This window comes from Sapajus apella, unplaced genomic scaffold, assembly GCF_009761245.1.
Source record: "Sapajus apella isolate SASKATOON/1434 unplaced genomic scaffold, GSC_monkey_1.0 scaffold42, whole genome shotgun sequence".
NCBI lineage: Eukaryota > Metazoa > Chordata > Mammalia > Primates > Cebidae > Sapajus > Sapajus apella.
This window is the reverse complement of record NW_022436982.1, coordinates 16,781,034-16,807,161: the sequence shown is the minus strand read 5'-3', so window position 1 is coordinate 16,807,161 and position 26,128 is coordinate 16,781,034. Positions and strand designations below refer to the sequence as shown.

Sequence of the window (26,128 nt, the reverse complement as noted above, 5' to 3'; positions counted from 1 at the left end):
TACATGAGTATTCCACCTCATATATACATGTTCATATGGTGCGCATGTGTGTATGTGTGCATGTGTGCGTGTGTGTGTGTGTGATCTCCATCCCTCTGCTAGTGAAAAAACTGAATGCATCTGCAAAAAGGTGATCTTTTTCAAAGATATGTTAACAAAATTAGGTTCTTAAGGCATATGAAGACCAGAGGCAGACCATGGACTATGGTTATTCTTTTAAGACAATGAGTATCTCTCTACCAGTGAATCTTGTGCTCTTTAATATGAGGGTGATAGCTTCTACTTCATCCATAATACCTATGGTAACTAATAGAGTATTATTTACATCATAGAAATTCAAATGCTTCTTAAATTGTTATATTCTAAAATAAAGATTGTTACACTTTGGAAAATGAAGACAACTAGAACTCTCATGCCTACACCAAATGTATAGCTTGAACATCAAAACTTAACTTTTTTTTTTTTTTTGAAACTGAATCTCACATTCTGTCACCCAGACTGGAGTGCAGCAGCGCAACCTCCGCTCACTGCAACCTCTGCCTCCTGGGTTCAAGTGATTCTCCTGCCTCAGCCTCCTGAGTAGCTGGGACTACAGGCGCGTGCCACAATGCCTGGCTAATTTTTGTATCTTTAGTAGACACGGGGTTTCAACATGTTGGCCAGGCTTGTCTCGAACTCCCAACCTCATGATCTGCCCACCTCAGCCACCCAAAGTGCTGGGATTACAGGAATGAGTCATCATGCCCAGCCAAAACCTAACAATTTTTTTTTTTTAAGAGAGATGGGGTTTCTCCATGTTGGTAGGCTGGTCTCCAATTCCTGACCTCAGGTTCTGCCCGCCTCAGCCTCCCAAAGTGCTGGGATTACAGGCGTGAGTCACTGCGCCCAGCTAATTTTTAAAAGCATCTTTTTTGTTTTTACCAAATCCATATAAAATTGTCTAATGTTGTTTCATGTAAATCTGCAGAAAGTTATTCTACATACAGTAAGGAAACATTTACTTGCTGGCTGCTAACATTTATTGCCTTAGCGTACCTGTACTTCAGAATACACTTTGACAATCATTACTAGTAAAACATCAAGTAATACACTCAACATTCATTCATGCCATCCATAAGTATATGTAAAACCAAAAAAAAATGTATCAAGTATTATCTATTGCAATATGAAAGTACAACATTAATGGTAAACCCTGCCCTTCCCCTCCAAAAAAATTCAGTCCACTATACTATCTACCCTCCCCCATAAGGAAGTAGCAAACAACGAGTTTCTCATTCAGGTTTCTGTCTACACACACACACACACACACACACACACACACACACACTCGTGATAATTAGATACTCCAGCGTATCTAATTATCACTGTCCTCTGTATACAAATATGCCATGTGAGCAACTGGCTGCTGTTTATGGACAAAGGGGAAGCTTCAAAGTCCAATGCACAGATATATAAATTCTTCATGTGAAAATATTTTTTTATATTTTTAGAGACAGGGTCTCATTATGTTGCCCAGTCTGGACTTGAACTTCTAGACTCAAAATGATTGTCCTGCCTCAGCCTCCCAAATGGTTGGGACTACAGGCATGCACCACTGCACTCAGCCCTTCAAGTGAAAATATTTCTTACAAAGGACATTTATTGAGTGAAAAATATGGCTCCAGACCTGGCGGAATTCCTAGGTTCAAAAAATATTTTTTGGACCGGACACAGTGGCTCACACCTATAATCCCAGCACTTTGAGAGGCCGAGACCATCCAGGCTAACATGGTGAAACCCCAGCTCTACTAAAAAAATACAAAAATTAGCTGGGTGTGGTGGCAAGTGCCTGTAGTTCCAGCTACTTGGGAGGCTGAGGCAGGAGAATTACTCGAACCTGAAAGGGGGAGGTTGCAGTGAGCCAAGATCGCACCACTGCACTCCAGCCTGGCAACAGAGGAAGACTCCATCTTAAAAAAAAAAAAAATTATCTACTCTTTAATATCCTTTAGAGTTAATGCACACTAAGGCAAAATTAATGTTTTAGTCTACCAAAAGCCAATTCAACCAAATATGTTTTCTTTTAAATCACCATTTTGACTCAGAGAAAGATCTGAACTATCACATTGTACTTCCAGAAGCCTACCTGTTAGCATACGTGTTGATAGAATGAACTTCTCTAATCCTAGATGGTGAAATGTGTATTACAGGGAGATTAGATACCACAGGGCAGAGAACTGAGTGGCCTTTCTTTGAGCAGCTATATTGTTTCAGTTTCTTACATTCTTTATGTCCTCCAACCATGTAAGATACCAAATAGCATACATGATTTTGTCAGTCCATACATATAAAACATACATCTTAACACACATCAGAACATACCATGAAGAACAGAAAAGTTACATTAATGTTTTATTCCATATGAACAAAATGTGTCAACTGAGATAACTAAACGTATATGTAACCAAAAATCACATCTGGTAAACATAAAATTTTTACCATAAGAATTTTTAAAGTGATTTTAGGCCAGGCACAGTGGCTCACACCTGTAATCCCAGCACTTTGGGAGGCTGAGGCAGGTGGATCAGCAGAGATCAGGAGTTCAAGACCAGCCCGTCCAACGTGGTAAAACCCTGTCTCTACCAAAAATACAAAAAAAAATTTAGCTGGCTGGGTTGTCGGGCAGCTGTAATCCCACCTACCTAGAAAGCTGAGGCAGGAGAATCACTTGAACCCAGCAGGCAGACATTGCAGTAAGCCAAGATCACGCCACTGGCACTTCAGCCTGGACAATACAGTGAGACTCTGTCTCAAAAAAAAGTGGTTTTAAATTCTCTACAGAATTTTCACAGAACTGTTACCCTTACTGGAAAAAAAAAAAAAACTTAAAATACATCATATCATTTAAATTACATAATTACTCTTTATGAATGTAAACACTTATGAGGAAAAATACACACTCGCCCTGTATAAATTCGAAGTTAGGTACCTAATTAATAGTTGATGCTGACTAAATAATGAAACTTTTGTCTAAAATAACTGACAAAAGGCCAGAAACAGACAATGCAGTGAAGAATGGTCCATCAGAATATCAGAAATACAATTACTTAGATGAAAATAAGTATCAGCCTTTATTAGCATGAATGAAGAAAACACTAGAACTTTAAGGGAACAAACATTTCTTTTAATTCAACAATGATGCAATAGAGCTGCCTCCAAATTAAGTTACCTTTCATTTGCTCTCAAGTTTCTCTAATTCAACAATGAGGTATTTTATTTTGTATTTAATTACAAAATTTGCCAGGTAAACTGTAAAGCAAGCTCATGTTTCCAAATATGCCATGCCAGATTTGAACATGGTTATTTATTTAAAACTTCACTGGACCAGTTATTTTGGGTTTGGAGATCATACAATAATTTTCAGTTTTATCTCTGTTGGTATTTTTCTAGTTATGACGGGATGTCTAGAAAGACAAATTTTCTCAATAATGTTTTTTCCCCCCTTTCCTTTTGAGGTATTTATAAAACCAAAAACAATTATTTCTGGGTGCTTAATTCCACCCTCCAGGGCATGAAGTGTGTCTCTTATCATACAGAACACCTAGAATGCTTTTAAACTCAATGATAATTAAGAACCATCAAAGTAAAACCAGGGTGTTTCACAGGGAACTGGGAGCTATCATCTTTTGGCTACCGAATGACATATTTCTTGTCCCCTGGAGTACTACCAAGAGTTTTTTTTTCTTTTTTTTTTACCTAAACAATAGAATGTACTTTCTTAATGTAGCCTTTACTCTTCTGAGGATCAGACATATCTGAGCTTTAAAAGTAAACTGCTAAGGGCAACAAAAGCAAGAATAGACAAATGGAACTGAATCAAACTTAGAAACTTCTGTGCTGCAAAGCAAAGGAAACAATCAGTAGAGTGAAGAGCTTAACTGGAGAATGTGAGAAAGTATTTGTAAATCGTATTTCTGGTAGGGATATCCAGAACATGAGACAACTCCTAAAACTAAACAACAACAACAAAAAAACATGATTTAAAAAATAGGTGAAGGACTTAAATAGATAGTCCCACAAAGAGGACATATACAAATGGCCAATAAGCACGTGAAAATATGCTCGAGATCAGGAATCATCAAGGAAAGGCAAATCAAAACTACATGGAGGTATCACCTCACGCCTGTGAGAATAATTACCAACAGAAAAAAAAAAGAACAGAAAACAATAGGTTATGAGGTCATAGAGAAATTGGAACCCTTGTGCACTGTTGGCAGGAATCTAAAGTGATGTTGCCCCTGGAAAACAGTATGGAGGTTCTTCAAAAAATTAAGAAGAAAACAACTGTATGATCCAGCAATTCCACTTCTGCATATAAGTCCAAAAGATTAAAAGCAGGATCTTTTAGAGATATCTGCATACTTATATTGACAGCAGCATAATTCGCAAGAGCCAAGAGGTGGAAGCAAACTAAATGTCCATCTACAGATGAATGGATAAAGCGAATATTGTATATACATATGATGAAGTATTATTCAGCCTTAAAAATGAAGGCAATTCTGTTACATCCTATAACATAAATGAACCTTAAGATGATCATGTTTCTAGCTAAGCGAAATAACCCAGAGCAAAAAGACAAATCTGTGCTGCATGATACCACTTCCATGAGGCGTCTAAAGTAGGTAAACTCTTAGAAATACAAACTAGAATAATGGCTTCCCAGGGCTGGGGGGGAAAGGTAAATAGGAGTTATTCAAAGGGTAAAAAAATTTCAGCTTTACAAAATGAAAATGTTCTAAGAGATCTGCTATAAAATAAGTTACAGAAAACACTACTAAACTGTACACTTAAAAATGGTTAATGCGGGCCAGGCACAGTGGCTCACGCCTGTAATTCCAGCACTTTGGGAGGTCAAGGTGAGTGGACAGCCTGAGGTCAGGACTTCAAGACCAGTCTGACCAGCATGTTGAAACCCCATCCAATCTCTACTAAAAGTACAAAAAAATTAGTCAGGCATGGTGGCACACGCCTGTAGTCCCAGCTACTAGGGAGGCTGAGGCAGAGGAATTGCTTAAACCAAGGAGGTGGAGAGGTTGCAGTGAGCAGAGATCGCACCACTGCACTCCAGCCTGGGTGACAGAGCAAGACTCCGTCTCAAAAAAAAAAAAAAAAAAAAAAATGGTTAACATGGTACATTTTACGTTTGTTTTTACCGCAATCAAAATTGTTTTTTAAAAAATCAAGGGCTAACAAACTAAGAATACTTAAAACAAGGGAACAAAGTTATAGAATTCACACTTCTCAGTTACAAAACTTAATACAAAGCTTCACTAGTCAAGACAGTGTGGTACTGGCACAAGGACAGACAGAAAGATCAATGGAACACAACAGAAATTTCAGAAATAAACCCTTATATATCATGGTGAATTAATTTTTGACAAGGGTGTTCCAGACACTTCAATGGAGAAAAAATGTCTTCATCAAAATAGTGCTGGGAACAACAGACATCCACATTCCAAAGAATGAAGTTGTACCCCTACCTCATACTATTTATAGAATTTAATCCAAATGGATCAAATATCTATGAATCCGCCCTGTAGGAGCTCAAACTGTAAGACACTAACAAGAAAACAGAGGTAAATCTTCGTGATCTTGGGTTAGACAATGATTTCTTAGATAGCATACCAAGAGCAGAAACAACAACAAAAATTAATAAATTGGACTTCATCAAACATTTCTGTACTTGAAAGGGTACCATCAAAAATCAAAAGACAGCTGGGGCAGGGCATGGTGGCTCAAGCCAATAATCACAGCACTTTGGGAGGCCAAGACCAACAGATCACCTGAGGCCAGGAATTAAAGAGACCAGCATGGCCGTCACCCTGTCTCCACTAAAAATACAAAAATTAGCCAGCCATGGTGGCACATGCCTGTAATCCCAGCTATTTGGGAGGCTGAGGCAGGAGAACTGCTTGAATCCAGGAGGCGGAGGCTGAAGTGAGACAAGATCAAGCCACTGTACTCCAGCATGGGCGACAGAGTGAGATTCTGTCTTCAAAAAACAAGACAGCCCAGGCACAGTGGCTTATGCCTATAATCTCAGCATTTTGGGAGGTCAAGGAAAGAGGATATCTTGAGGCCAGGAGTTTCAGACCAGTCTGGGCAACATGGTCAGACCCTGTCTCTGCAAAATAATATTAAAAAAGTAATCAGGCATGATGGCTTGCACTTGTAATCCCAACTTCTAGGGAGGCTGAAGCACGAGAATTTCTTGACCCCAGATGTTCAAGGCTGCAGTGAGCCATGATCAATTACACTACTGCATTCCAACCTGCACAAAAGAGCTAGACCCTGCCACTTTTAAAAAATAAAAATAAAAAAAAAAAAAGACAACCCACAGAATAGGAGAAAGTATTTGCAAACCTTACACCTAGTAGAGGGCTTTAACTCAGAATGTATAAACAACTCTTAGAATCCCACAATAAAAAGAAAAATAACCCAGTTGAAAAATGGGCAATGGAGACATGTCTGTTTTCCAGAAAAGATACAGGAATGGCCAATAAGCGCATAAGATGCTCAACATCACTAGCCATGAGGCAAATGCAAATCCAAACTACGCTGACATACCACTTCGTGTTTATTAGGATGATTCAAATAACAAGATACTACTTGATACCCACTAAGATGGTTAAAATAAAAAGACAATAATGTTGAGGAGGATGTAGAGAAACTGGAAATATTATACACTATTGGTTGGAAAGTAAAGTGCTGCAGTTGTGCTGGAAAACAATTTGGAAGTTCCTCAAAATGTTAAAAGTAATATATGCCATACTACCCAACGATTCTACTCTTGAGCATATACCCAAGAGAAATGAAAATATTATGTCCACAAAAAACTTGTACATGAATGTTCAGGACCATATTACACAAAATAATAGTCAAACAGTGGAAACAACCCAAATGTGCATTAATTGAATGGGTATATAAGAGGTAATATATTCATAAAATGGAATATTAATGTACATTTTAAGTGGGTGAATTATATCTCAATAAAGGTAATAATCACAGCAAACTGCTATGATTATACAGTCTTACCATATAAAATATAAAATGCATACATTGGAAAGGCACTTAGAAATTACCAAACTCACTTGACTTACAAATGAGAGAACAGAGGCTCTCAAAAGTAGGTGGTAAAGAACAAAGCTTTGGCCGGGCACGGTGGCTCACGCCTGTAATCCCATCACTTTGGGAGGCCGAGGTGGGTGGATCACGAGGTCAAGAGATGGAGACCATCCTGGTCAACATGGTGAAACCCCATCTCTACTAAAACTACAAAAAATTAGCTGGGCATGGTGGTGCGTGCCTGTAATCCCAGCTACTCAGGAGGCTGAGGCAGGAGAATTGCCTGAACCCGGGAGGCGGAGGTTGCGGTGAGCCGAGATCGCGCCATTGCACTCCAGCCTGGGTAACAAGAGGGAAACTCCGTCTCAAAAAAAAAAAAAAAAAAACAAAGCTTTAGAGTGGAGAAGCCTCGTTTCACTGTTGTTGCCCAGGCTGCAGCGCAACCGCGCGATCGCGGCTCATCACAACCTCCTCGTCCTGGATTCAAGTGATTCTCCTGCCTCAGCCTCCTGAGTAGCTGGGATTATAGGCATGCAACACCAGCTAATTTGGTATTTTTAGTAGAGACGGGGTTTGGTCAAGCTGGTCTCAAACTCCCGACCTCAGGTGATCTGCCTGCCTTGGCCTCCCAAAGTGCTGGAATTACAGGTGTGAGCCACTGCAGGCGTGTCTGGCCTCTTTAATAATTTTTAAGAGGTCATGAGATCATGGCCAAGTCCTATGGCTCATGCCTGTAATCCCAGCACTTTGGGAGGCCAAGATGGGTGGATCACCTGAGGTCAGGAGATCAAGACCAGCCAAGCCAACATGGCAAAACCCCAATTCTACTAAAAATACAAAAATTAGCCAGACGTGGTGGTGTGGGGCTGTAATCCCAGCTTTGCGTGAGGCTGAGACAGGAGAACTGCTCCAGCCCAGGTGACAGAGGTTGCAGTGAGCTGAGATCATGCCACTGTACTCCAGCCTGGACAACACAGAAAGACTCTGTCTCAAAAAATAAAATAAAAAAGAAAGAGATCATTTGAGAATGGCTGGGGAACACAACAGTGTTCAAGAGGCCAGCAGTTCAAGACCAGCCTGAGAGGGCCGGGCGCGGTGGATCACGAGGTCAAGAGATCGAGACCAACCTGGTCAACATGGTGAAACCCCGTCTCTACTAAAAATACAAAAAATTAGCTGGGCATGGTGGTGCGTGCCTGTAATCCCAGCTACTCAGGAGGCTGAGGCAGGAGAATTGCCTGAACCCAGGAGGTGGAGGTTGCAGTGAGCCGAGATCGCACCATTGCACTCCAGCCTGGGTAACAAGAGCGAAACTCCGTCTCAAAAAAAAAAGAAAAAAAAAAAAAAGACCAGCCTGACCAACATTAATGAAATCCCTTCTCCACTAAAAATACCAAATTAGCCAGGCATGGAGGCGCGTGCCTGTAATGCCAGCTACTAGGGAGGCTGAGGCAGCAGAATCACTTGAACCCTGGAGGCGGAGGTTGCAGTGAGCCAAGATTGTACCATTGCACTCCAGCCTAGGCAACAAGAGTGAAACTCCATCTCAAAAAAAGAAAAAGAAAAGAAAAGTAATTGGAGAACCCCAAAAGAGTTTGGAAAATTGATAAAATCTGTTGAAATCAGGAGACAAAAATATTTTATTTACCCTCAGTAACAAAGGTTCTCCTAGTTAAAAAAAAAAAAAAAATTTGGATAAAGAGGGACAAACATATTATAATGCATCATTTTCTACTGAAGTATTTTGAGAATTCTTAAAAAGGTAATTCTATTCATCTCTAAGATGTTACAATAATATTTTCTGATACAAAATTTACAAATATTTTATTTACGATTTGAAAATGACCACACTGCCCTCCTTTTTCTGCTCTGCATCCAATCAATTAAGCAAATGCATTTCTAAAGAACCAGGCTATGCTAGAGGAAAATCAAAGGGGGAAAACAGCAAAGGAAAATTAAAAGGCTACATTATTTTTACACAGATTCTAAAACATAGGTATGATATCTATGAAATATCTTTTAATTATTCTCTAGGTATGTAAACAGATAAACTTCTAATAGATCCATTCATATATATGATTTAGTCGGTACTAAAAATAGTTATGTCACCAGAAGTATTGCTTTTGTCCTCTGAAAGATTTAAAAAAAGAAAGTAAGACTTTTCATTGCTGTCAAATGTATTCAATTTTCCCCTCAAATGAAGTTTAGATGAAAACAATGTGACTGACAAGCCCTGCACAAGCAAATCTTGGCAACCCTCAATTCTGTCTATCTCCTTGGCCTGCTAAGCAAAATTCCTTCACAAACTGTTGGTCTTTGCAATAACTCCTACAAAGCTCATTACTGCCAGCGTCGGCCTATCCCCCATGTTGTGCATTTATCCCTGGGATGCATATCAACATGTGGCACATGTCCTTGACATGCACAGAAGAGCTGCACCCCAGGACAGCAGCATGCACGACAATAGTGTCGACTCTTACTTTTTTATGGTTGCTGGGATGTAACCGAGAAATCTAATAACTGTGACAGTGGGGCCTTTCGGTTTTTCCTTGCCTTTCCAGACAGTGAAGCTGCACAGACACTAATGAAAGGTTAAATGAATAGGAATAGTTGACAAGAGGTACAATAAAGAAGGAGCTTGGTAATCCACAGACACTGAGCAGAGATCCTTGGCTCAAGCAGAGAAAGGACAGCACATCGTCGAGTCACAATATTTAAAACAGCTTGCTATACACAGAGGCTTTTGTGTCTGGGTACACGTCTGGCTTTGGACTAAAAAAAAAAGATACTGAAAAGGAATTTCAGCATGGGGCACTTTGGCAAATATAAGGTCATTATAAGAGAAAAATGTTTTGTGTGGGTTGTTACATCTTTGTAATAAACACAAAAAAGCAGGGACTATGAACTCATGAACCACAAGTTCCAAGACAATACTGTACATTTTGACAACTATTAAATACTGTATCTAAAAGGCTGGCTTGATGCTATTCCCACTGGTAAAATACATACACAGTGAGTCATTTAGGAGTTTCACATTCTGCCCTCCTCATGGAAGAATTCCTGATACTCATCTTATTAGAGTTTTATAGTCAAATTCTAGTCTTTAGTGAACATAATTTGTTACAAATACTACCAAAACTCTCAAAGCCATCTTCCACTCACTGCAAAACTTCGCAGCGGTTACTCCAAGGAAGCTGAATTTATCATGCTAGCAATTTGTGAAGTACAAGGCAAACTTTTTGTAATTTTAAGTGATTGCAACTGTGAAATAGCCTCAACTAGAATTCTTAATTATTGAACCTATTATTTTTTAGTGCCCTTCTCACTTATACCTTAAGGGAAGGTTGTATTCCTTAGGGAGTTTATTTTAAATTATAATAGCAAAATAATTTAAATCACCAAGAAAAAAATACTCTAGCATGTCAAAGAGAAAACAGAGCAAAAAGAACAAAACTGACGTTAAGTACAGATATTTTTAAAGGAAAAAAGTTATGACTATGGCAAAAACTTAAAGAATGATATGTCTGTAATATCATTCTTATGCATATGCATTGAGTTAGAATACAGGTTCACAACAAATGGTAAAAGCATACTGAGAACATATTTCAAAACAAGGGAGGCTCTTTGAACAGCCAAATTAAATTATAGCTGAACTCTTGAGTGTACTGAGGGTTCTAATAAGCAACAAATAAAGACTTTCATTGGCTAGCAACATAATAAGCGCTACTGTGCAAAATATTTTAAGGACGACAAATCTGGGTAGTTTATCTCACTGGATTATTTTATTTACTTAAATGATAAATATGTTTGTCCAAAGTAATGCTCCAAAAACTAGTATATAAATATTAAAGTGCAATTATGATCACTGACTCTTTAACATAAACATATCACAAATGTCAGTGAAAAGTGATAAATATCAAGTTAAATGACAATTATTGAATGCAATATCATTTAAGTCCTATTTAACTTATTTTTTAATCCCTAGTAAGTCACGTTTATAAATGGTTTACCACTTACGCTTATAACAGGAAGCATTTATTTTAAATAAAATTTCTCTCCGGAATACAGCAGTTGTATGTAGAACCACTCCAAAACCATCATTTACAGAAAAGGAGTTGTCCTAAACTAAAAGAAGTTAACTCACTTCTCAGTGATTTGGTAGGAAGTTACTTTTAATAGAACGCTGAAGGTTGAACTCCTAAAACAAGAATAATTCCTTCAGTTGACAAAAACTACAAACAGTAGTTAGTCAAACCAAAACACTTAAAATATAGTACCTGGTTGCATTTTGCCTGATCTTCAATCACCTCAAAGGCAAAACCCTAGAAAGCTTAGCTGACACCTTGACTGTTCTTGTAGTTCTTTTGCTTCTGTCACTGCTTTAAAAAAAAAAAAAAAGGAAAGAAAGAAAAACCATAATGGCACCTCCCAGCCTAAACACTGAGCCAGTATTCATTACCTACTCTTTTTGTGCAACATTCTGATTGCCAGAGTGTTTTTTAAACCTTAAATATATCTAATAAAATCATGAGGCTCCCTCTAGCTCTTCAGATGGGAGTTTACTAACCAATGATACCATATAATTCCCATCCAACAGGAAAGATTCAAGGAAGCTGCCTCCCCTTCCACAAGAAATGTTTTCAACTCTGTTTCTCGTAAGGATATAGATGGTAAATGAGACCATCTGCTGAGTAAATCAGAAAGCATTGTTCCTTATATATTTATCAAGTTAAGAATCTATTAACTGCTTCCAACCTAAGCTTTATGCATAAAATTCTACAGTGAAGCTTTAATCTGTTTAAACCATACAACTTAAATTTACCCATCCTGTCTAAAATTAATTTTAATGTCAAAAAACAAGTAACAACATGTATGAACATCCACAGAAATTCAAATTTGTGGTCTGGTCTCAGTTTTAAAAATCTACATTCAAATGCAGAATCTCAAAAATTCAAGAAAAAAAATCACTTCATTAACTGTATCTATAGGGTTTATATAAAACAAAGATACTAATAATTTGTAGAAAACATTTTCATGTATCATAATATTTACATACAACACTAGTATAATGACTTTTTTATTGCTTAATCTTTCCTGCAATTTAGTATTGGATATTTGGGGATCATAGCTGTTTAGAAGGCTATAAATAATATAGTTGAAGTATGCCATCTTACAATAACCAAAAAAGCCACACTGTCAACTGGCAAATTATCTCAAACAAGTGAATGTGAACAAAACTAAATTGAACTCCTCATACTCACTAAGGCCATCTTTCAAATATTTAAGGAATATTTAAAATCGTGCTGAACCTTTAACTCTAAAAGTAAAGGAAACCACTAACTTCAAGTCATCATCTATTTTGGACTCCCCTAATATAAGAAATATTCCCAGGCACAACAACAAAAAGAATAGCTCCCTCTACCCCCCCACCCCCACCCCTTTTTGAGCCAGTGTCCAATTTCTTCTTTTCTGAACAGCTGTATTATCCAACTTAAGTTGCTCTGCTAATTTCAGTCCCACAAGGACTAACTTGGAAGGCAAAAAAAATACAAGAAAAGATCAATTTGCTGGGAAAGATCAAATGAGAAAACTGTGGGGACAGCACCAGGTCAGCGTGTGGAGAACTAAGCAGACCTGTTCTTCATTAACTGCGGCTCTCTGGGGATGTCACACACTACCTGTCCGTGGGCTTTATTGAACCGCCTAACCCGCCTCTCTGTTCCATTCTTCTGGGCCCAAGTGAATCATATCCTGCTGCTGACAAGTTAGCAGGGGACTGCGGCTGCAACATGAAAGTACTTTTCTTTCTTGTCTAAATCAGGCAGATTTTTGAAAAGACGACACAGCATTGACTCGTGACATGGCAAGATGAAACGAGAGGTCTGGGCCGGTCTTGGAGCTGTGCAGATAAAAGTAATCAAATGACACTCCTGGAATGCAAATTGGCATTCTTGACTGCAGCAATTGCACAACCATGAAACATCCCTGACAGCAAGCAAGATTAGGACAAAATGTTATGTAAAGCACTGAACTCAAGAACTCTCACTTGAAAATTCAAACTGTAACACTTACATTTTAATATAGCAATAGTCAGCTCTGCTTTTGTCTGCTTCTTTTTGTAATCGCATATCCCTATCTGACAGACATCTTACATCTCAAATAGAGGGGGAAAAATCAGATATTAGGAATGTACTGCTATTAATATTTTCTTAGTATTGATTGTAAACTATCATTTACAGCTGATTTTTATTCAAAGTCTTACATGCAAACACCACCCAACTTAATATTCTCAAAGGGAAAAAAGTTTCAGCCCTTTCTCAAAAGATACTCAAAATAAAGTTCACGTTCAAGCTCACTATTACTTCCCTCAGGTAAAGATACTCCTGCACTTTGGTAAAGTGATTAGCAATCTGGATTTTTAATACAGCGCACTCTGGGAACTAAGAACTTCATTAAGACTGAACAGTTTAAATGAAACAGCTACAAATATAATATAAAACACAGATACTCTCTAAAGGCGCACAAGGGATTGTGTGTGTGTATGCGCACGTGTGTGTTTGAGTCCAAAGAGTAAAAGCTCTGTTAACTTGTACAAGGTCTCACTATTAAGGTACATCTTCAGATCAGACACACTAAGCAACAGTGCCAGAAATAAATTCCTCCCACTTAAAGCACGTACGCATGTTCACAGTAACATCTGAAACTGCAGAATACAAAGCAGTAGAAGGCTTAGCCACAGTTCAAAGTGATTAGTATATGGGAATAAATGTGTAGACAAATAGTTAATATAGATGTGTAGACAAATGGTTAACACAGGCTAGGATACAGAGAAGAAAAATAATACCTGCAACTGGCTTTTACAGTGTTCTTGTGTAAAATGCCCGTTAGAAGAAAAACGTTCTAGCTCTAAATAGATATATTTAATATTGTTTTGATGTCTCACTTAAACACAGCTTTCAACAATTGCAAGTGTCCACGAAGTACATAAAAAATAATAAAACAGGCCACTTTCTGCCACTTTAATCCTGGGTATACAGGATTATTTTACGATGTCTTTTGTACATCAGTTTTACAACAGCTTGACTCTAGGGTAAATGGAAACCATCATAAATCGCACGCTGCTTTCAAAACCACTTTAATTTCTGTCAGCGTTACTGTAACCACAGTCCTGGGCTCACGCTTTTGTGTGTGTGTGCACGCGCGCCTGCATTTGACAGTCGCATCTCCTACACTCCAGTTGTGACTTTGATCACTGAAACAAGAGATGTCACATTAGGGAGAAGGGAAGAGGAAAAAATGCCAACCCGCTATCTCACCTCTATTCTTATATGTTCCCTCTACATACGGAGCACACTATGTCAGATCCCCAAGTGGGGATAACAATAGCGACGCTGGGTGGAAGCAAACTAAAAAGAAGGGAGTGGTCAAGCCCCATTTCTAACAAATCACTTCCCTGAAAGCGGACAGAGCCGCTCATCAGCAGGCGAACTAATTGCAGGCTTCCTCGCTGCAGAGAAGTCGCTTCGGGTATAAGGACTGTGCTGGAGTCTTGCTTCGCAAAGCCAGCCCATCTCCTCCACCACTAGCACTTGGAACTTTTTTTCAACCTTAAACTCACTTCACAGGGGATTTCACCTAGGGTTTTTCAACATAGAGTTTTTTATTCTACTCCCTCCACAGGCCCGAAATCCCATCCTCCAGTCGATGTGCAAGTAAAACCAATCGGCTCCTATAGAATGGCACTTCGAAAAGAGCCGTCTCTCTGCAGGGTTGATTTTCCTGCCCTGCGTTCTGCACCTTCTCGGTGAAGCCTGCAGGAGCATTTCCTCCCATCTCCATTTACCACGCCAAGGTTCCGAACGTGCAGAAGAGGGGAGGGGAAGAGCCGACGTGCCCGGCCCCGGCGGCTGCGCCCCAGCGCACCCGGCACACACGCCCAGCCGCCGGCCCCTCACTCGGCGGCAAGTTGTAAAAGTTGCCGTAGGTCTCAGCCGCCTTCCTCTCCGCCCCGAGCTCCAGCCAGCGCTCCATTCATCCCCACTCCCTTCCACCTCGTCCCCCCGGCCCGTCCCCAACTCCCTGGAGCCTCCCCTCTCCAGCTGCTCACCTTCGCGCAGAAGCCGCGAGCAGGGCCGACCTTGACTAGCCCCCTCACACGCGCACCCTCCCACCTGGAGCTCGCCTCGGAAACTTGGGGCCAAGTTTAGGGGAAGACACCAGGAGCGCAGCGGGAACCAGGTCTGACCCAGGGTTTTCGTCCCCGGCCCGCCCTCCTCAGCGTCCCCTTAACCCTCGCGCCGCAAGGCGGAGGGCGGACACGGCCCCCGGGCGGCCCCGGTGGCGCTCGGGCGCGGGGGTCATTTCTGACGAAGTCTAGAATAAAAAGGGAAGAAGGGTGGAAACTTCTTACCATCTCGGCATGCTGGTTGTCAAGTGCAACCCCCGCCTCTTGGTCTCCTCTTAGCGGCCGCGCCTGGACCAGCCCCTCGGCCGCCGCTGGCTCCCTCCGTCTCGGCCTTTCTCTCCCTCCCCCTCCGAGTTCCTCCGGGCCGCCGCTCTCGCCGCCTCCGCCTCCCCGCCCGCCCGCGCGCGCCCTCGCCGCGGCCCCTCGGCGCTCAGGTGACTGATTTACACTCGCGCCGGGGTCGCGCTCGCGCCCCGAGTCCCAGCCGGCACGGTTGCCCGGCCCCTCCTCAGGACAAAAAAAAAGGAACGAAGGAACGGCCTGTCCCGGGAGGGGGCTGCCCTGCTCGCGGGAGGCGGGGGACCGGCGGGCGAGGTGACCTCGGCGCTCGTGCAAGCCCCACAAGTTTTTCCTCTCTCTGCAGAACTGTCGTGACTACAATGTTGCTTCCCTTTTGCAAAATAAAAGTCGGCTGGTTGTGTTGTTGTTTGTCCTCAGAGGTCCACGGGCTTAGGGAAGGAGGATGTATGTTTCTCCCTCCCCCCGCTCTGGGACTTGTTTGGGGCTTCTTGTTTGGGGTTTTTCTCGCTCTCTTTCTGGGGATGGAAAAACAACTTTCTGGCGATGGAAAAACAACTCTTGCGCCCCCCAACCCCCCCACACCGGGGCTGCGGGCGTGGAGGTGGAAGTGGCCGCTAGCTCCCAGCTGTCACAAAAAAAAAAAAAAAAAGCGGAGCGGGGGTGGGGAGCGGAGGGAAGGAGAGGAGAGGAGGCTGCGAAACGCCGAGGAAAGGGCGCGAACTTTATTCCGACTGCAGCAAACCGCGGCAGCTCTTTCCTTTTCGGGCACGCGGGCGTCTGAGTCCCATTTGACCAGTTCCTCCTCCCCAGCCCCGCACGCCCCCTCCTCCCCGGCCCCTTCCCCCGCGTCGCTGCCGCGGCCGCCCGGGCTCCCCGCGCCCCTCTCAGCCCAGCTCCTATGCGCGCCGCTGGGGAGTAGGCGAGGGAGGCAGAGGAAAACCCAAGGGACAGAAACCCGGGACGAGAACGTGCTGGTAGAAAAGGCCAAAAGTTGCGCGCAGCTGAGGGAAAAAAGTTTCTAGTGGCAGCGCGTCTTGTGCCGGCCCAGACGCCGGCTTGCGGCGAGGGCTTCCTTCCCCTTCCCCTTGGTCTGGGCCGCGGGCCTCGGGCTGGGGAGGAAGGAGGCTGTCGCGCCCGCGGGAGAAACAACAGTCACATCTGTGGGTGACACTCAGCCGACCCAAGTCACCCTGCCCTGGAGACTCAGAAACGCCGGCTGCAGGGTGAGCGCGCACATGCTTGCAGCTGAACGACATTTCTTAAATGCAGGCAAAACACACTCCCCAGCCGCAAGAATGGGGCGGGGGGGGTAGCTTAATCATCATCATTTAACTAACGTACGTTTTGTGCCAAAAACATCTCCGCGTTGTGCAGATTTATCATAGCTAGAGCAAACTTTCTGCTTATCTGACATGGGAGGAAGGCATAGGTTTCAAGCATACTCCCTGAGCACTAAGAAATCAGAGAATGGGGAAGACTTGGCAGAACAACAGATTTGCTTACCGGTTCCTACTGAAAAGTGAGAATCATCCCTTCTTCCTTTCTCTGGTGCTCAAATAGAGGGGGAGAGAGAGGGAGACCACTTAATTGCATTCAGAGGCCAGAATTAAATTCCTTCGAAAATATGTAGGCTTGGAATTACATAGTTTTATTTCCTTTGCACAGTCTGGTCTTAGTTTGATATAATTTTTCACAATAACTAATTTTTAAAAATTTTTCGGGAGCCGCTGATGAGAGTCCCAAGTAGCCACAGCTGTCTTGAAAATGTGATCAGGCGGCTGGGCGTGGTGGCTCACGCCTGTAATCCCAGCACTTTGGGAGGCTGAGGCGGGTGGATCACTTGAGACCAGCCTAGCCAACATGAAGAAACCTTGTCTCTACTAAAAATACCAAAATTAGCCGGGCGTGGTGGCGGCCGCCTGCAGTCACAGCTGCTTGGGAGGCTGAGGCAGGAGAATTGCTTGAATCCAGGAGGCGGAGGCTGCAGTGAGCCGAGATAGTGACACTGCACTCCAGCCTGGGCGACAGAGCGAGACTCCGTCTCATCAAATTCCTGACCGTTTCCTGGCCCCTTCAAAGAAAGATTTCAAGTCACTTCTGTGTTTGTGGATTCTGTGCATCATTTTGTTGTAGAAAAATGTGTCTGGTAAACAATTGTCCCACAGTATTTATCGTAAATACCTTAGAGTTCTGGGCACAGGTTGCGTCTGGAGGTTTCCAATGAGAGACAAGATTACTTCTCTCACTACAGCATAAATCAAAGTATAGACTAGATCTCCCAGCAACCATCCATATATATACTTAAGTGCATGTTATCTAAGAAGGCTCATCTTTAAATGATTTGATTAAGGTGTAGAGCATGTTCCCTTATTCTCTAAACATAACTGTAACATCATCCTGTAGTTTGCAGAAACTGATTACACAAGGGATAATGATGACCAAATGTGCATTTTGAACAACTGAGGATCATCACGAGAATTTTCCAGAAATGAGCCAAGTTCCGGTATGTTTTTCTTGCACCATGGAGAGATGAGAATATCTAGTTGCTAATTTGAGAGTCATTACCCATACAAATCCATTCACACACTTACCGCTTTGGACAAGTGACAGATCAGCAATTGCCAAACAATTGTATTCACACAGTGCATTTTTGGCTGAGCACCTACACTGGCCAACATGCAGAAGTTATTCCACATCAAGCAACCTGTAATTTACATTCCCCTGATTGGTTCCAGATCTGTCTGTTTTTGATGTTAACATACAAACAATTTATGTGAGGCAAGATGCGTCTATTTGGGATCTTGTGCCTTTCTGGAGAGTCATCCTGATAAAGATGGGGAATGTGTTAGGCTGAAGAGCTGTGCTTGGAAAAGGTGGAAGAATTTACAGAAGGAAGCAAGGCTTAGCATTTAAGGGGATTCCACAGTCTCATTTCCTCTAGTGGTCTATATGGCAATTGGAATAAAACTTTAAGTCCTTTTTGCATCCTGAAACACCTGAATGATTACACCTGCCTGACTTCTTCTGACTGTTTTATTCCATTTGTTCGTTACCATGGTGGACTACACTCAAGTCACACTGCCTTGCTCTCTGTTCCTCTAACTTGCAAAGCTCCTTCCTGCTCTTTGCCCCTGCTGTTCTCTCTACCTGGAATGTCCTCCCAAGTTTTCCAATGATTCCTTCTTATCATTTATATCTCAGCTCTAATAGCAATTCTGCAGACTCTAGTTTAAATAGCTCTTGGCCCACCACCCCAAACACCCCTCATACTTCCTGTTATTACTTATTTTATTTTGTATCACTTATCAATATCTGAAACTGTCTTCTTAGTTTATGTGTTTATGATTTTTCTTCAACTAAAATGCAAGCTCCACAAAGGAACGACTGTGCTGCAGGTCGTTGAATAACATCGTTTCATTCAATGCCGTTTTATTCAACACTCTTTTGTTATAAGGCTGAGAGAAAAACAACTAATTCCCAGCCAGGGCCACTGTCTGTGTGGCATTTGCACATTTTCCCCATTGTCTGCATGGGTTCTCTCCCGATACTCCAGTTTCTTCCCATGCCCCTTGGGTTCATTGTAGTATCTACATGGTCCCAGTGTGAGTGATTGTGAGTATGTGTGGGTGTGTGTGTGAGTGTGCCCCGTATGGACTGATGGCCTGTCCAGGGTTGGTTCCTGCCTTGTGCAGCTGAGCCGTCCAGATAGGCTCCAGCCACCTGCACCCCTGAACTGGAATAATTGGGTAAATATTTTAATTATCTGACTGAGCACAGTAGCTCACACCTGTAATCCCAGCACTTTGGGAGGCCAAGGTGGGCAGATCACTTGAGATCAGGAGTTTGAGACCAGGCTAGCCAACATGGTAAAACCCCATCCCTACTAAAAATACAAAAAAATTAGTTGGGCGTGGTGGCGTGTGCCTGCAGTCCCAGCTACTGGGAGGCTAAGGCAGGAGAATTGCTTGAACCCGGGAGGAGGAGGTTACAGTGAGCCGAGATCACACTACTGCACTGCAGCCTGAGCAACAAAGTAAGACTCCTCTCCCAAAAAAAAAGCATAATTGGCCGGGTGCGGTGGCTCACGCCTGTAATCCCAGCACTTTGGGAGGCCGAGGCGGGTGGATCACGAGGTCAAGAGATAGAGACCATCCTGGTCAACATGGTGAAACCCCGTCTCTACTAAAAACTACAAAAAATTAGCTGGGCATGGTGGCGCGTGCCTGTAGTCCCAGCTACTCGGGAGGCTGAGGCAGGAGAATTGCCTGAACCCAGGAGGCGGAGGTTGCGGTGAGCCGAGATCGCGCCATTGCACTCCAGCCTGGATAACAAGAGCGAAACTGCCTCAAAAAAAAAAAAAAAAAAGCATAATTATTGAAATTGTTTATATTAATCTCTCAAGTGTATGCATAGCTCACATTTATTTCAATGTTTCAATATTAGAAGTATGTTGGGGTCTTTATTTCGGAGTTCCATGATGTTTGGTGACCAGAAATACCCTGCAGGAAATTAACTCTTGTTTATATTAGCCGGTGGTAAAATGGGTTGTGCTCAGTGTTGTTTTGCTTCAAGTCACAGTTTCCAGGAACATATTCATGACAACATTAAGTGAGGACTTTGTTCACTTATATAGCCTCAGTCCATAAAACAATGCCAGGCACAAAATAAACTCTTTTAAAAAAGTATTATTTGAATTGATGAAGAAATGTCAAGATGATTACAGTGTATTGGTCTGATGACCTTAAGGCCAAACAAGTTCACTGTAAGAATATGGGGGGAAAAAAGCTTTTTCTTTTGGATAACGTAGCAAACACTGTTGACTTTTTATACTAGCCATCCTCGAAGTGTGGTCTTAGGACCCCTAAGGATCACCAAGACCCTTTTAGGAGGTCCATGAAATCAAAACTATTTTTATAACAATACTGGGAAGTTATTTGCCTTTCTGGATTTCTCTTCTGGGTATACGGTGGAGTTTTCCAATGGTAATGTAACAGGTGGTATCACAACAGACTGAATGCAGAAGCAGATATGAGAACCCACCTGTCTTTTATTATATAAGCTGTTAAAGAAATTTGCCAAAAATGTAAATCAGTGCACTCTTCTAATTTTTTTCTTTTCTTTTTTTTTTTGAGATGGAGTCTCTTTGGGTCGCTCAGACTGGAGTTCAGTGGCACAATCTTGGCTCACTACAACCTCTGCCTCCCAGGTTCAAATGATTCTCCTGCCTCAGCCTCCCAAGTAGCTGGGACTCAGGTGGGTACCACCATGCCTGGCTAATTTTTGTATTTTTAGTAGAGATGGACTTTCACTATGTTGGCCAGGCTAGTCTCGAACTCCTGACTTCAGGTTATCCACCCACTTTGGCCTCCCAAAGTGTTGGGATTACAGGCGTGAGCCACCATACCCAGCCTGTTTTTCTGTTTTCCATGTTAAAATATGGGTATATATTTATTTCCTGTTGCTGCCATGACAAATTACCACAGATTTAGGGGATTAAATAACACAAACTCATTCGGTCCAGGCACAGTGGCTCATGCCTGTAATTCTAGCACTTTGGAAGGCCCAGGCAGGCAGATCTCGAGGTCAGGAGATGGAGACCATCCTGGCCAACATGATGAAACCCCGTCTTTACTGAAAATACATAAATGAGCTGGCTGTGGTGGCGCATGCATGTAATCCCAGCTACTCAGTGGGCTGAGACAGGAGAACCACTTGAACCGGGGAAGAGGAGATTGCAGTGAGCAAAGATTGTACCGCTGTATTCCAGCCTGGCGACAAAGCCAGATGTGTCTCAAACATACACACACACACACACACACACTCGTTATAATTTTAGAGGTCAGAAATCTGAAATAGGTTTCACTAAGCTAAAACATATTCGTGAGCCTGTGTTTCTTATTGGAGTTCCTTGGGTAAAATCTATTTCCTTATTTCTTCCAGCTTCTAAAGGTCACCCCCATTCCTTGGTTTATGGCCCCCTTCCATCTTCAAAGCCTGTAATAACAAAACATATATTTCTCATGCCATATCCCACTGTGACACTGAGCCTTCTCCCTCCCTCTTTCAATTATAACTCCCGAAGTGATTACACTGGGTTTATCTAGATAATTCAGGATAATCTCCCCATCTCAAGATCCTTAATTTAATCACATCTGCATATTTATAGGTTCAAGGGATTAGGTTATGAACCATCATTAGGAGTCATTATTTTGTCAACCACCGTATAGTAACAAGTGATGGGTTTAATGTTGTTATTTTAAGTGAATTAATAACTTTAAAATTTTTCTCATACAAAGAACATCAGTAGCTACTGATGTTTATCAACAAAAGCTCTTTGAATTCTTCAATAATTTTTTTTTTTGAGACAAAAGTTTTCGCTCTTTTTGCCCAGGCGGGAGTGCAATGGTGTGATCTTAGCTCTCTGCAACCTCTGCTTCCTGGGTTCAAGTAATTCTCCTGCCTTAGCCTCCCGAGTAGCTGGGATTACAGGCATGCGCCACCACACCCGGCTAACCTGATATTTTTAGTAGAGATGGGGTTTCTCCATGTTGGTCAGGCTGGTCTCAAACTCTGGACCCCAGGTGATCTGCCTGCCTTGGCCTCCCAAAGTGCTGAAATTGAAGGTGTGAGCCACTGTGCCTGGCCTCTTCAATAATTTTAAGAGGTCATGTGATCGTGGCTAGGCCTGGTGGCTCAAGCCTTTAATCCCAGCACTTTGGGAGGCCAAGGTGGGTGGATCACCTGAGGTCAGGAGTTCAAGATCAGCCTGGCCAACATGGCAAAACCCCGTCTCTACTAAAAATACAAAAATTAGCCGGGCTTGATGGCGGGCAGCTGTAATCCCAGCTACACGGGAGGCTGAGACAGGACAATCGCTCCAACCCAGGAGACAGAGGTTGCAGTGAGCTAAGATCACACCACTGCATTCCAGACTGGGCAACAGAACAAAACTCCATCTCAAAAAGTAAAAAAATAAAAAAAGAAAAAGAAAGCAATTATTTGAGAATGGCTGTTGATCACAAGAGTTAGTTTCTCTTTGGTGCCATTGGTTAACCTAGATTATTATTTTTCTTTTCTTTTTTTTTTTTTTTCTTTTTTTTTGAGACAGAGTCTCTCTCTGTCGCCAGGTGCCAGGCTGGAGTGCAGTGGTGTGATCTCCGCTCACTGCAACCTCCGCCTCCCAGGTTCAAGCAATTCTCCTGCCTCAGCCTCCCAAGTAGCTGGGTCTACAGGCGCGCACACCACCACACCCAGCTAATCTTTGTATTTTTAGTAGAGACAGGGTTTCACCATGTTGGCCAGGATGGTCTCGATCTCCTGACCTCATGATCCTCCCGCCTCAGCCTCCCAAAGTGCTGGGATTACAGGCGTGAGCCACCCCACCTGGCCGATTGTTCTAAACCCATTATGGTGGCCCTTTTCCCCTTTGGTGTCATTGGTTTAAGGATGAGCATGTAGTTCTAGTCAATTAATAATGAGAGGAAGTCATTGGAGGGATGTCAGGGAAAGATTATGCTATGCATTAAAACTAAAAAAAAAACAAAATGACAGGAAATAGACTGTCCCTTTTCTGCTCTGGATGTTAGTATGTGAGACGAGTATCTCAAAGCAGCTGCATCCACCTTGTGCCCAAAAGGGACCCCGCATACCTGGAATAGTAAGTGGGAAGGTGCTAAGCACCTGAATTCTTGATGATGTTACTGACTTACTGAATTAACTAACCCCAGATGGCATGAAACTTCTTGGTATGTGATATAATCAATCCCCTTATCATTTAGTTTATTTTAAGGTTGCCTTTTTATTCATTGCAGCTTGAAGCTTTCTAGATTACAGAGAAATGACATGTCTGTTTACAGTTTCCATGTAGGAATTCCCTCCTGTCATTTCCTGTATTTTTTTCTAAATTCTGAGAAAAATCTATGAAGAAATCAGCAAAACGGGAAAAGTATTATCATCCCCTGTGAGAATTACAAATTAACAGTCAACATAGAGGCAATACTACTAGTTAGCATGAACTGAAGAGCAGGAAATGCTGACACAGAGTGGAGTTAAGGTGACATTTTCAGAAATGGTTACCATCTGATCAGTTTTATTTGTAGTTGGTGGCCATGTATGTGTTCCTGGTCCCCATCTACTGCTGTTGATGAGTCATTCTTGCAAATTAAGTAAACATAAGTTTATTGCATAAAATATTATTTTCAAATCCTATGAGTTGTCTTTCAAGAAATAACATGTTTTGGAAACAAAATAAGTACTTACATTGACAATTTCAACACAGGATTTTGTGTAGTGCTCTTAACTTTTCTAGGAGATCCTGAATGTTACGTTATTCAAATACCACTCAATATATTCACAATAGACTAAAGTTCTTTGTAAATAAAAAGAAAAAAATATAAATGTTGTTGTGGGAAAATAATCTGAATTTTAAAAAGCAATTCAATTTCAATAGCAAAACCAAACTAAGAGCAGACAAAATATTGCCATTACTAAAAAAGAAAATGAGTTCATATGGAACAACTTATACACTAATGACAACTTTAGCATGTTTTCTGACTTTTATCAATTTGACCAATGTCAACAGGAAATGAAAGAAATTTTCTACCTATGGAAATTTTATCATGAAACCAAGATTAAGACTATCAGAGCAATTGATGTTTTTTCTCTTTTAAATGTTTAACAATGGTAAATTTTAAATATTACTATTTAAAAGTAAATTTAACTATTAAATAACATGTGTGGCTTGCTTTTACAATTTTTAAATGTATTTTATTTATCATTGATGTTAATGCTTTCTGTTTTTTAGTGTTTTCGATTACTAAATGTCCTTATCAGGTAGAGCTAATTTTTTTTCCCTTTTTTTTTTTTTTTTTTTTTTTTTGGAGATGGAGTCTTGCTCACTCTCCCAAGGTGGAGTGCAATGGCACAATCTAAGCTCACTGCAACCTCCACCTCCCGGGTTCACATGATTCTCCTGCCTCTGCCTCCTGAGTAACTGGGATACAGGTGCCCATTACCATGCCTAGCTGATTTTTTGTTTGCCAGGCTGGTCATGAACTCCTGATCTCAAGCAATCCACCCGCCTTGGCCTCCCAAAGTGCTGGGATTACATGTGTGAGCCACTGCACCTGGCCCATGCCTGGCTAATTTTCGTATTTTTGTAGGGATAGGGTTTCATCATGTTGGCCAGGCTGGTCTCAAACTTCTGATCTCAGGTGATCCACCCACCTTCGGCTCCCAAAGTGCTGGATTACAGGTGTGAGCCACCATGCCGGGCTGGTAGCGCTAATTTTTACATGTTATAGAAATATATAATCTTGGCACAACATATTGGTTCTTATACTAATAAGCCACACATTCATTATTACATTCTTTTATACAGGAAATCTTTGCGACACATAGTAGAACCCTATCACAAAAAAGATTTACTATTTATTATTATGATCATTATTATTAAAAAAATAGGTAAGTGTTATGAAAAATACAGAATAACTCATGATGGTGGGAATCTTCATGAATTCTTTTTTTTTGAGACGGAGTCTTGCTCTTGTTGCCCAGGCTGGAGTGCAATGGCGCGATCTCGGCTCACCACAACCTCCGCCTCCTGGGTTCAGGCAATTCTCCTGCCTCAGCCTCCTGAGTAGCTGGGATTACAGGCACGCGCCACCATGCCCAGCTAATTTTTTGTATTTTTAGTAGAGACGGGATTTCACCATGTTGACCAGGATGGTCTCGATCTCTTGATCTCGTGATCCACCCACCTCGGCCTCCCAAAGTGCTGGGATTACAGGTGTAAGCCACCGCGCCCGTTGAATCTTCATGAATTCTAATTTCTCATTTCTAAATCCTAAGATTAATATCTGCCAGGAATTTGAAAACACTAGATCTGTGTTTGTCATATCAAATTCTTTCAAAATTTCCCTACCCCAACATATTTTCACAAATCTGCATTATCGCATAGTTATCCATTAATCATTCCATGGATAAATGCAGTAATATTTACCCCATCCCAAAATAGTAATCTCTAACTCTCAGATGCATGGGATATTGTTGATCTTTCAAAAATGGTCCCCTCTAATGGTTCTTTACCACTTTTCTATACTGGCTTCTTCCTTTCCTTTATCACATTCTTTCCCAAACCCTTCAAACTTACTTCTATACATAATGTCGAATTTCCACCAAATGGTCAAATCTCTTGGTTTTTCTCTTCTGTTTTTATTATGGTCTTCCTAGGTGTCTGAACCACCCCAACTGCAAACTGAATTCTATATCCACTTCTATTTCCCCCAAATTCTAGTCTCTTAGCTCATATGGTCTAAATGGATCTTGCTAATTGAATGTTCAACACATAGCTCATCTTCATCTCAGACTTAACCTGAGCTGGAAACCATCAATAACCCTTCCAAATTTCTCTTTTCAACTTTCCTTTGTCTGTCTTTACTCTTCTTTTATCCGTTTAAGGGCAAACCTTGTATTCAGCATTGAATCTTGAATCCTCTTTACCTTGCGTTCATCTTCCAAATCATCCTTCACTAAATCACA

General features: G+C 41.7%; 1 protein-coding gene across 7 annotated transcripts in view; it reads right to left on the bottom strand.

Annotated features, from left to right (window-relative positions):
- The window catches only part of BNC2 (basonuclin 2), a 452,901-nt gene extending 436,690 nt beyond the window's left edge, over nucleotides 1-16,211 (bottom strand). For 5 of the 7 annotated variants that reach the window (XM_032300125.1, XM_032300126.1, XM_032300127.1 and 2 more), the window contains exon 1: nucleotides 15,515-15,661. In XM_032300125.1, the coding sequence (XP_032156016.1) occupies nucleotides 15,515-15,517 (3 nt within the window). In that variant the 5' untranslated portion in view covers nucleotides 15,518-15,661. Of the gene's footprint in view, nucleotides 1-15,514 lie in introns of all 7 variants that reach the window. The other 2 variants (XM_032300129.1, XM_032300132.1) reach the window with 2 other exon arrangements.
- Nucleotides 16,212-26,128: the final 9,917 nt, after the last annotated feature.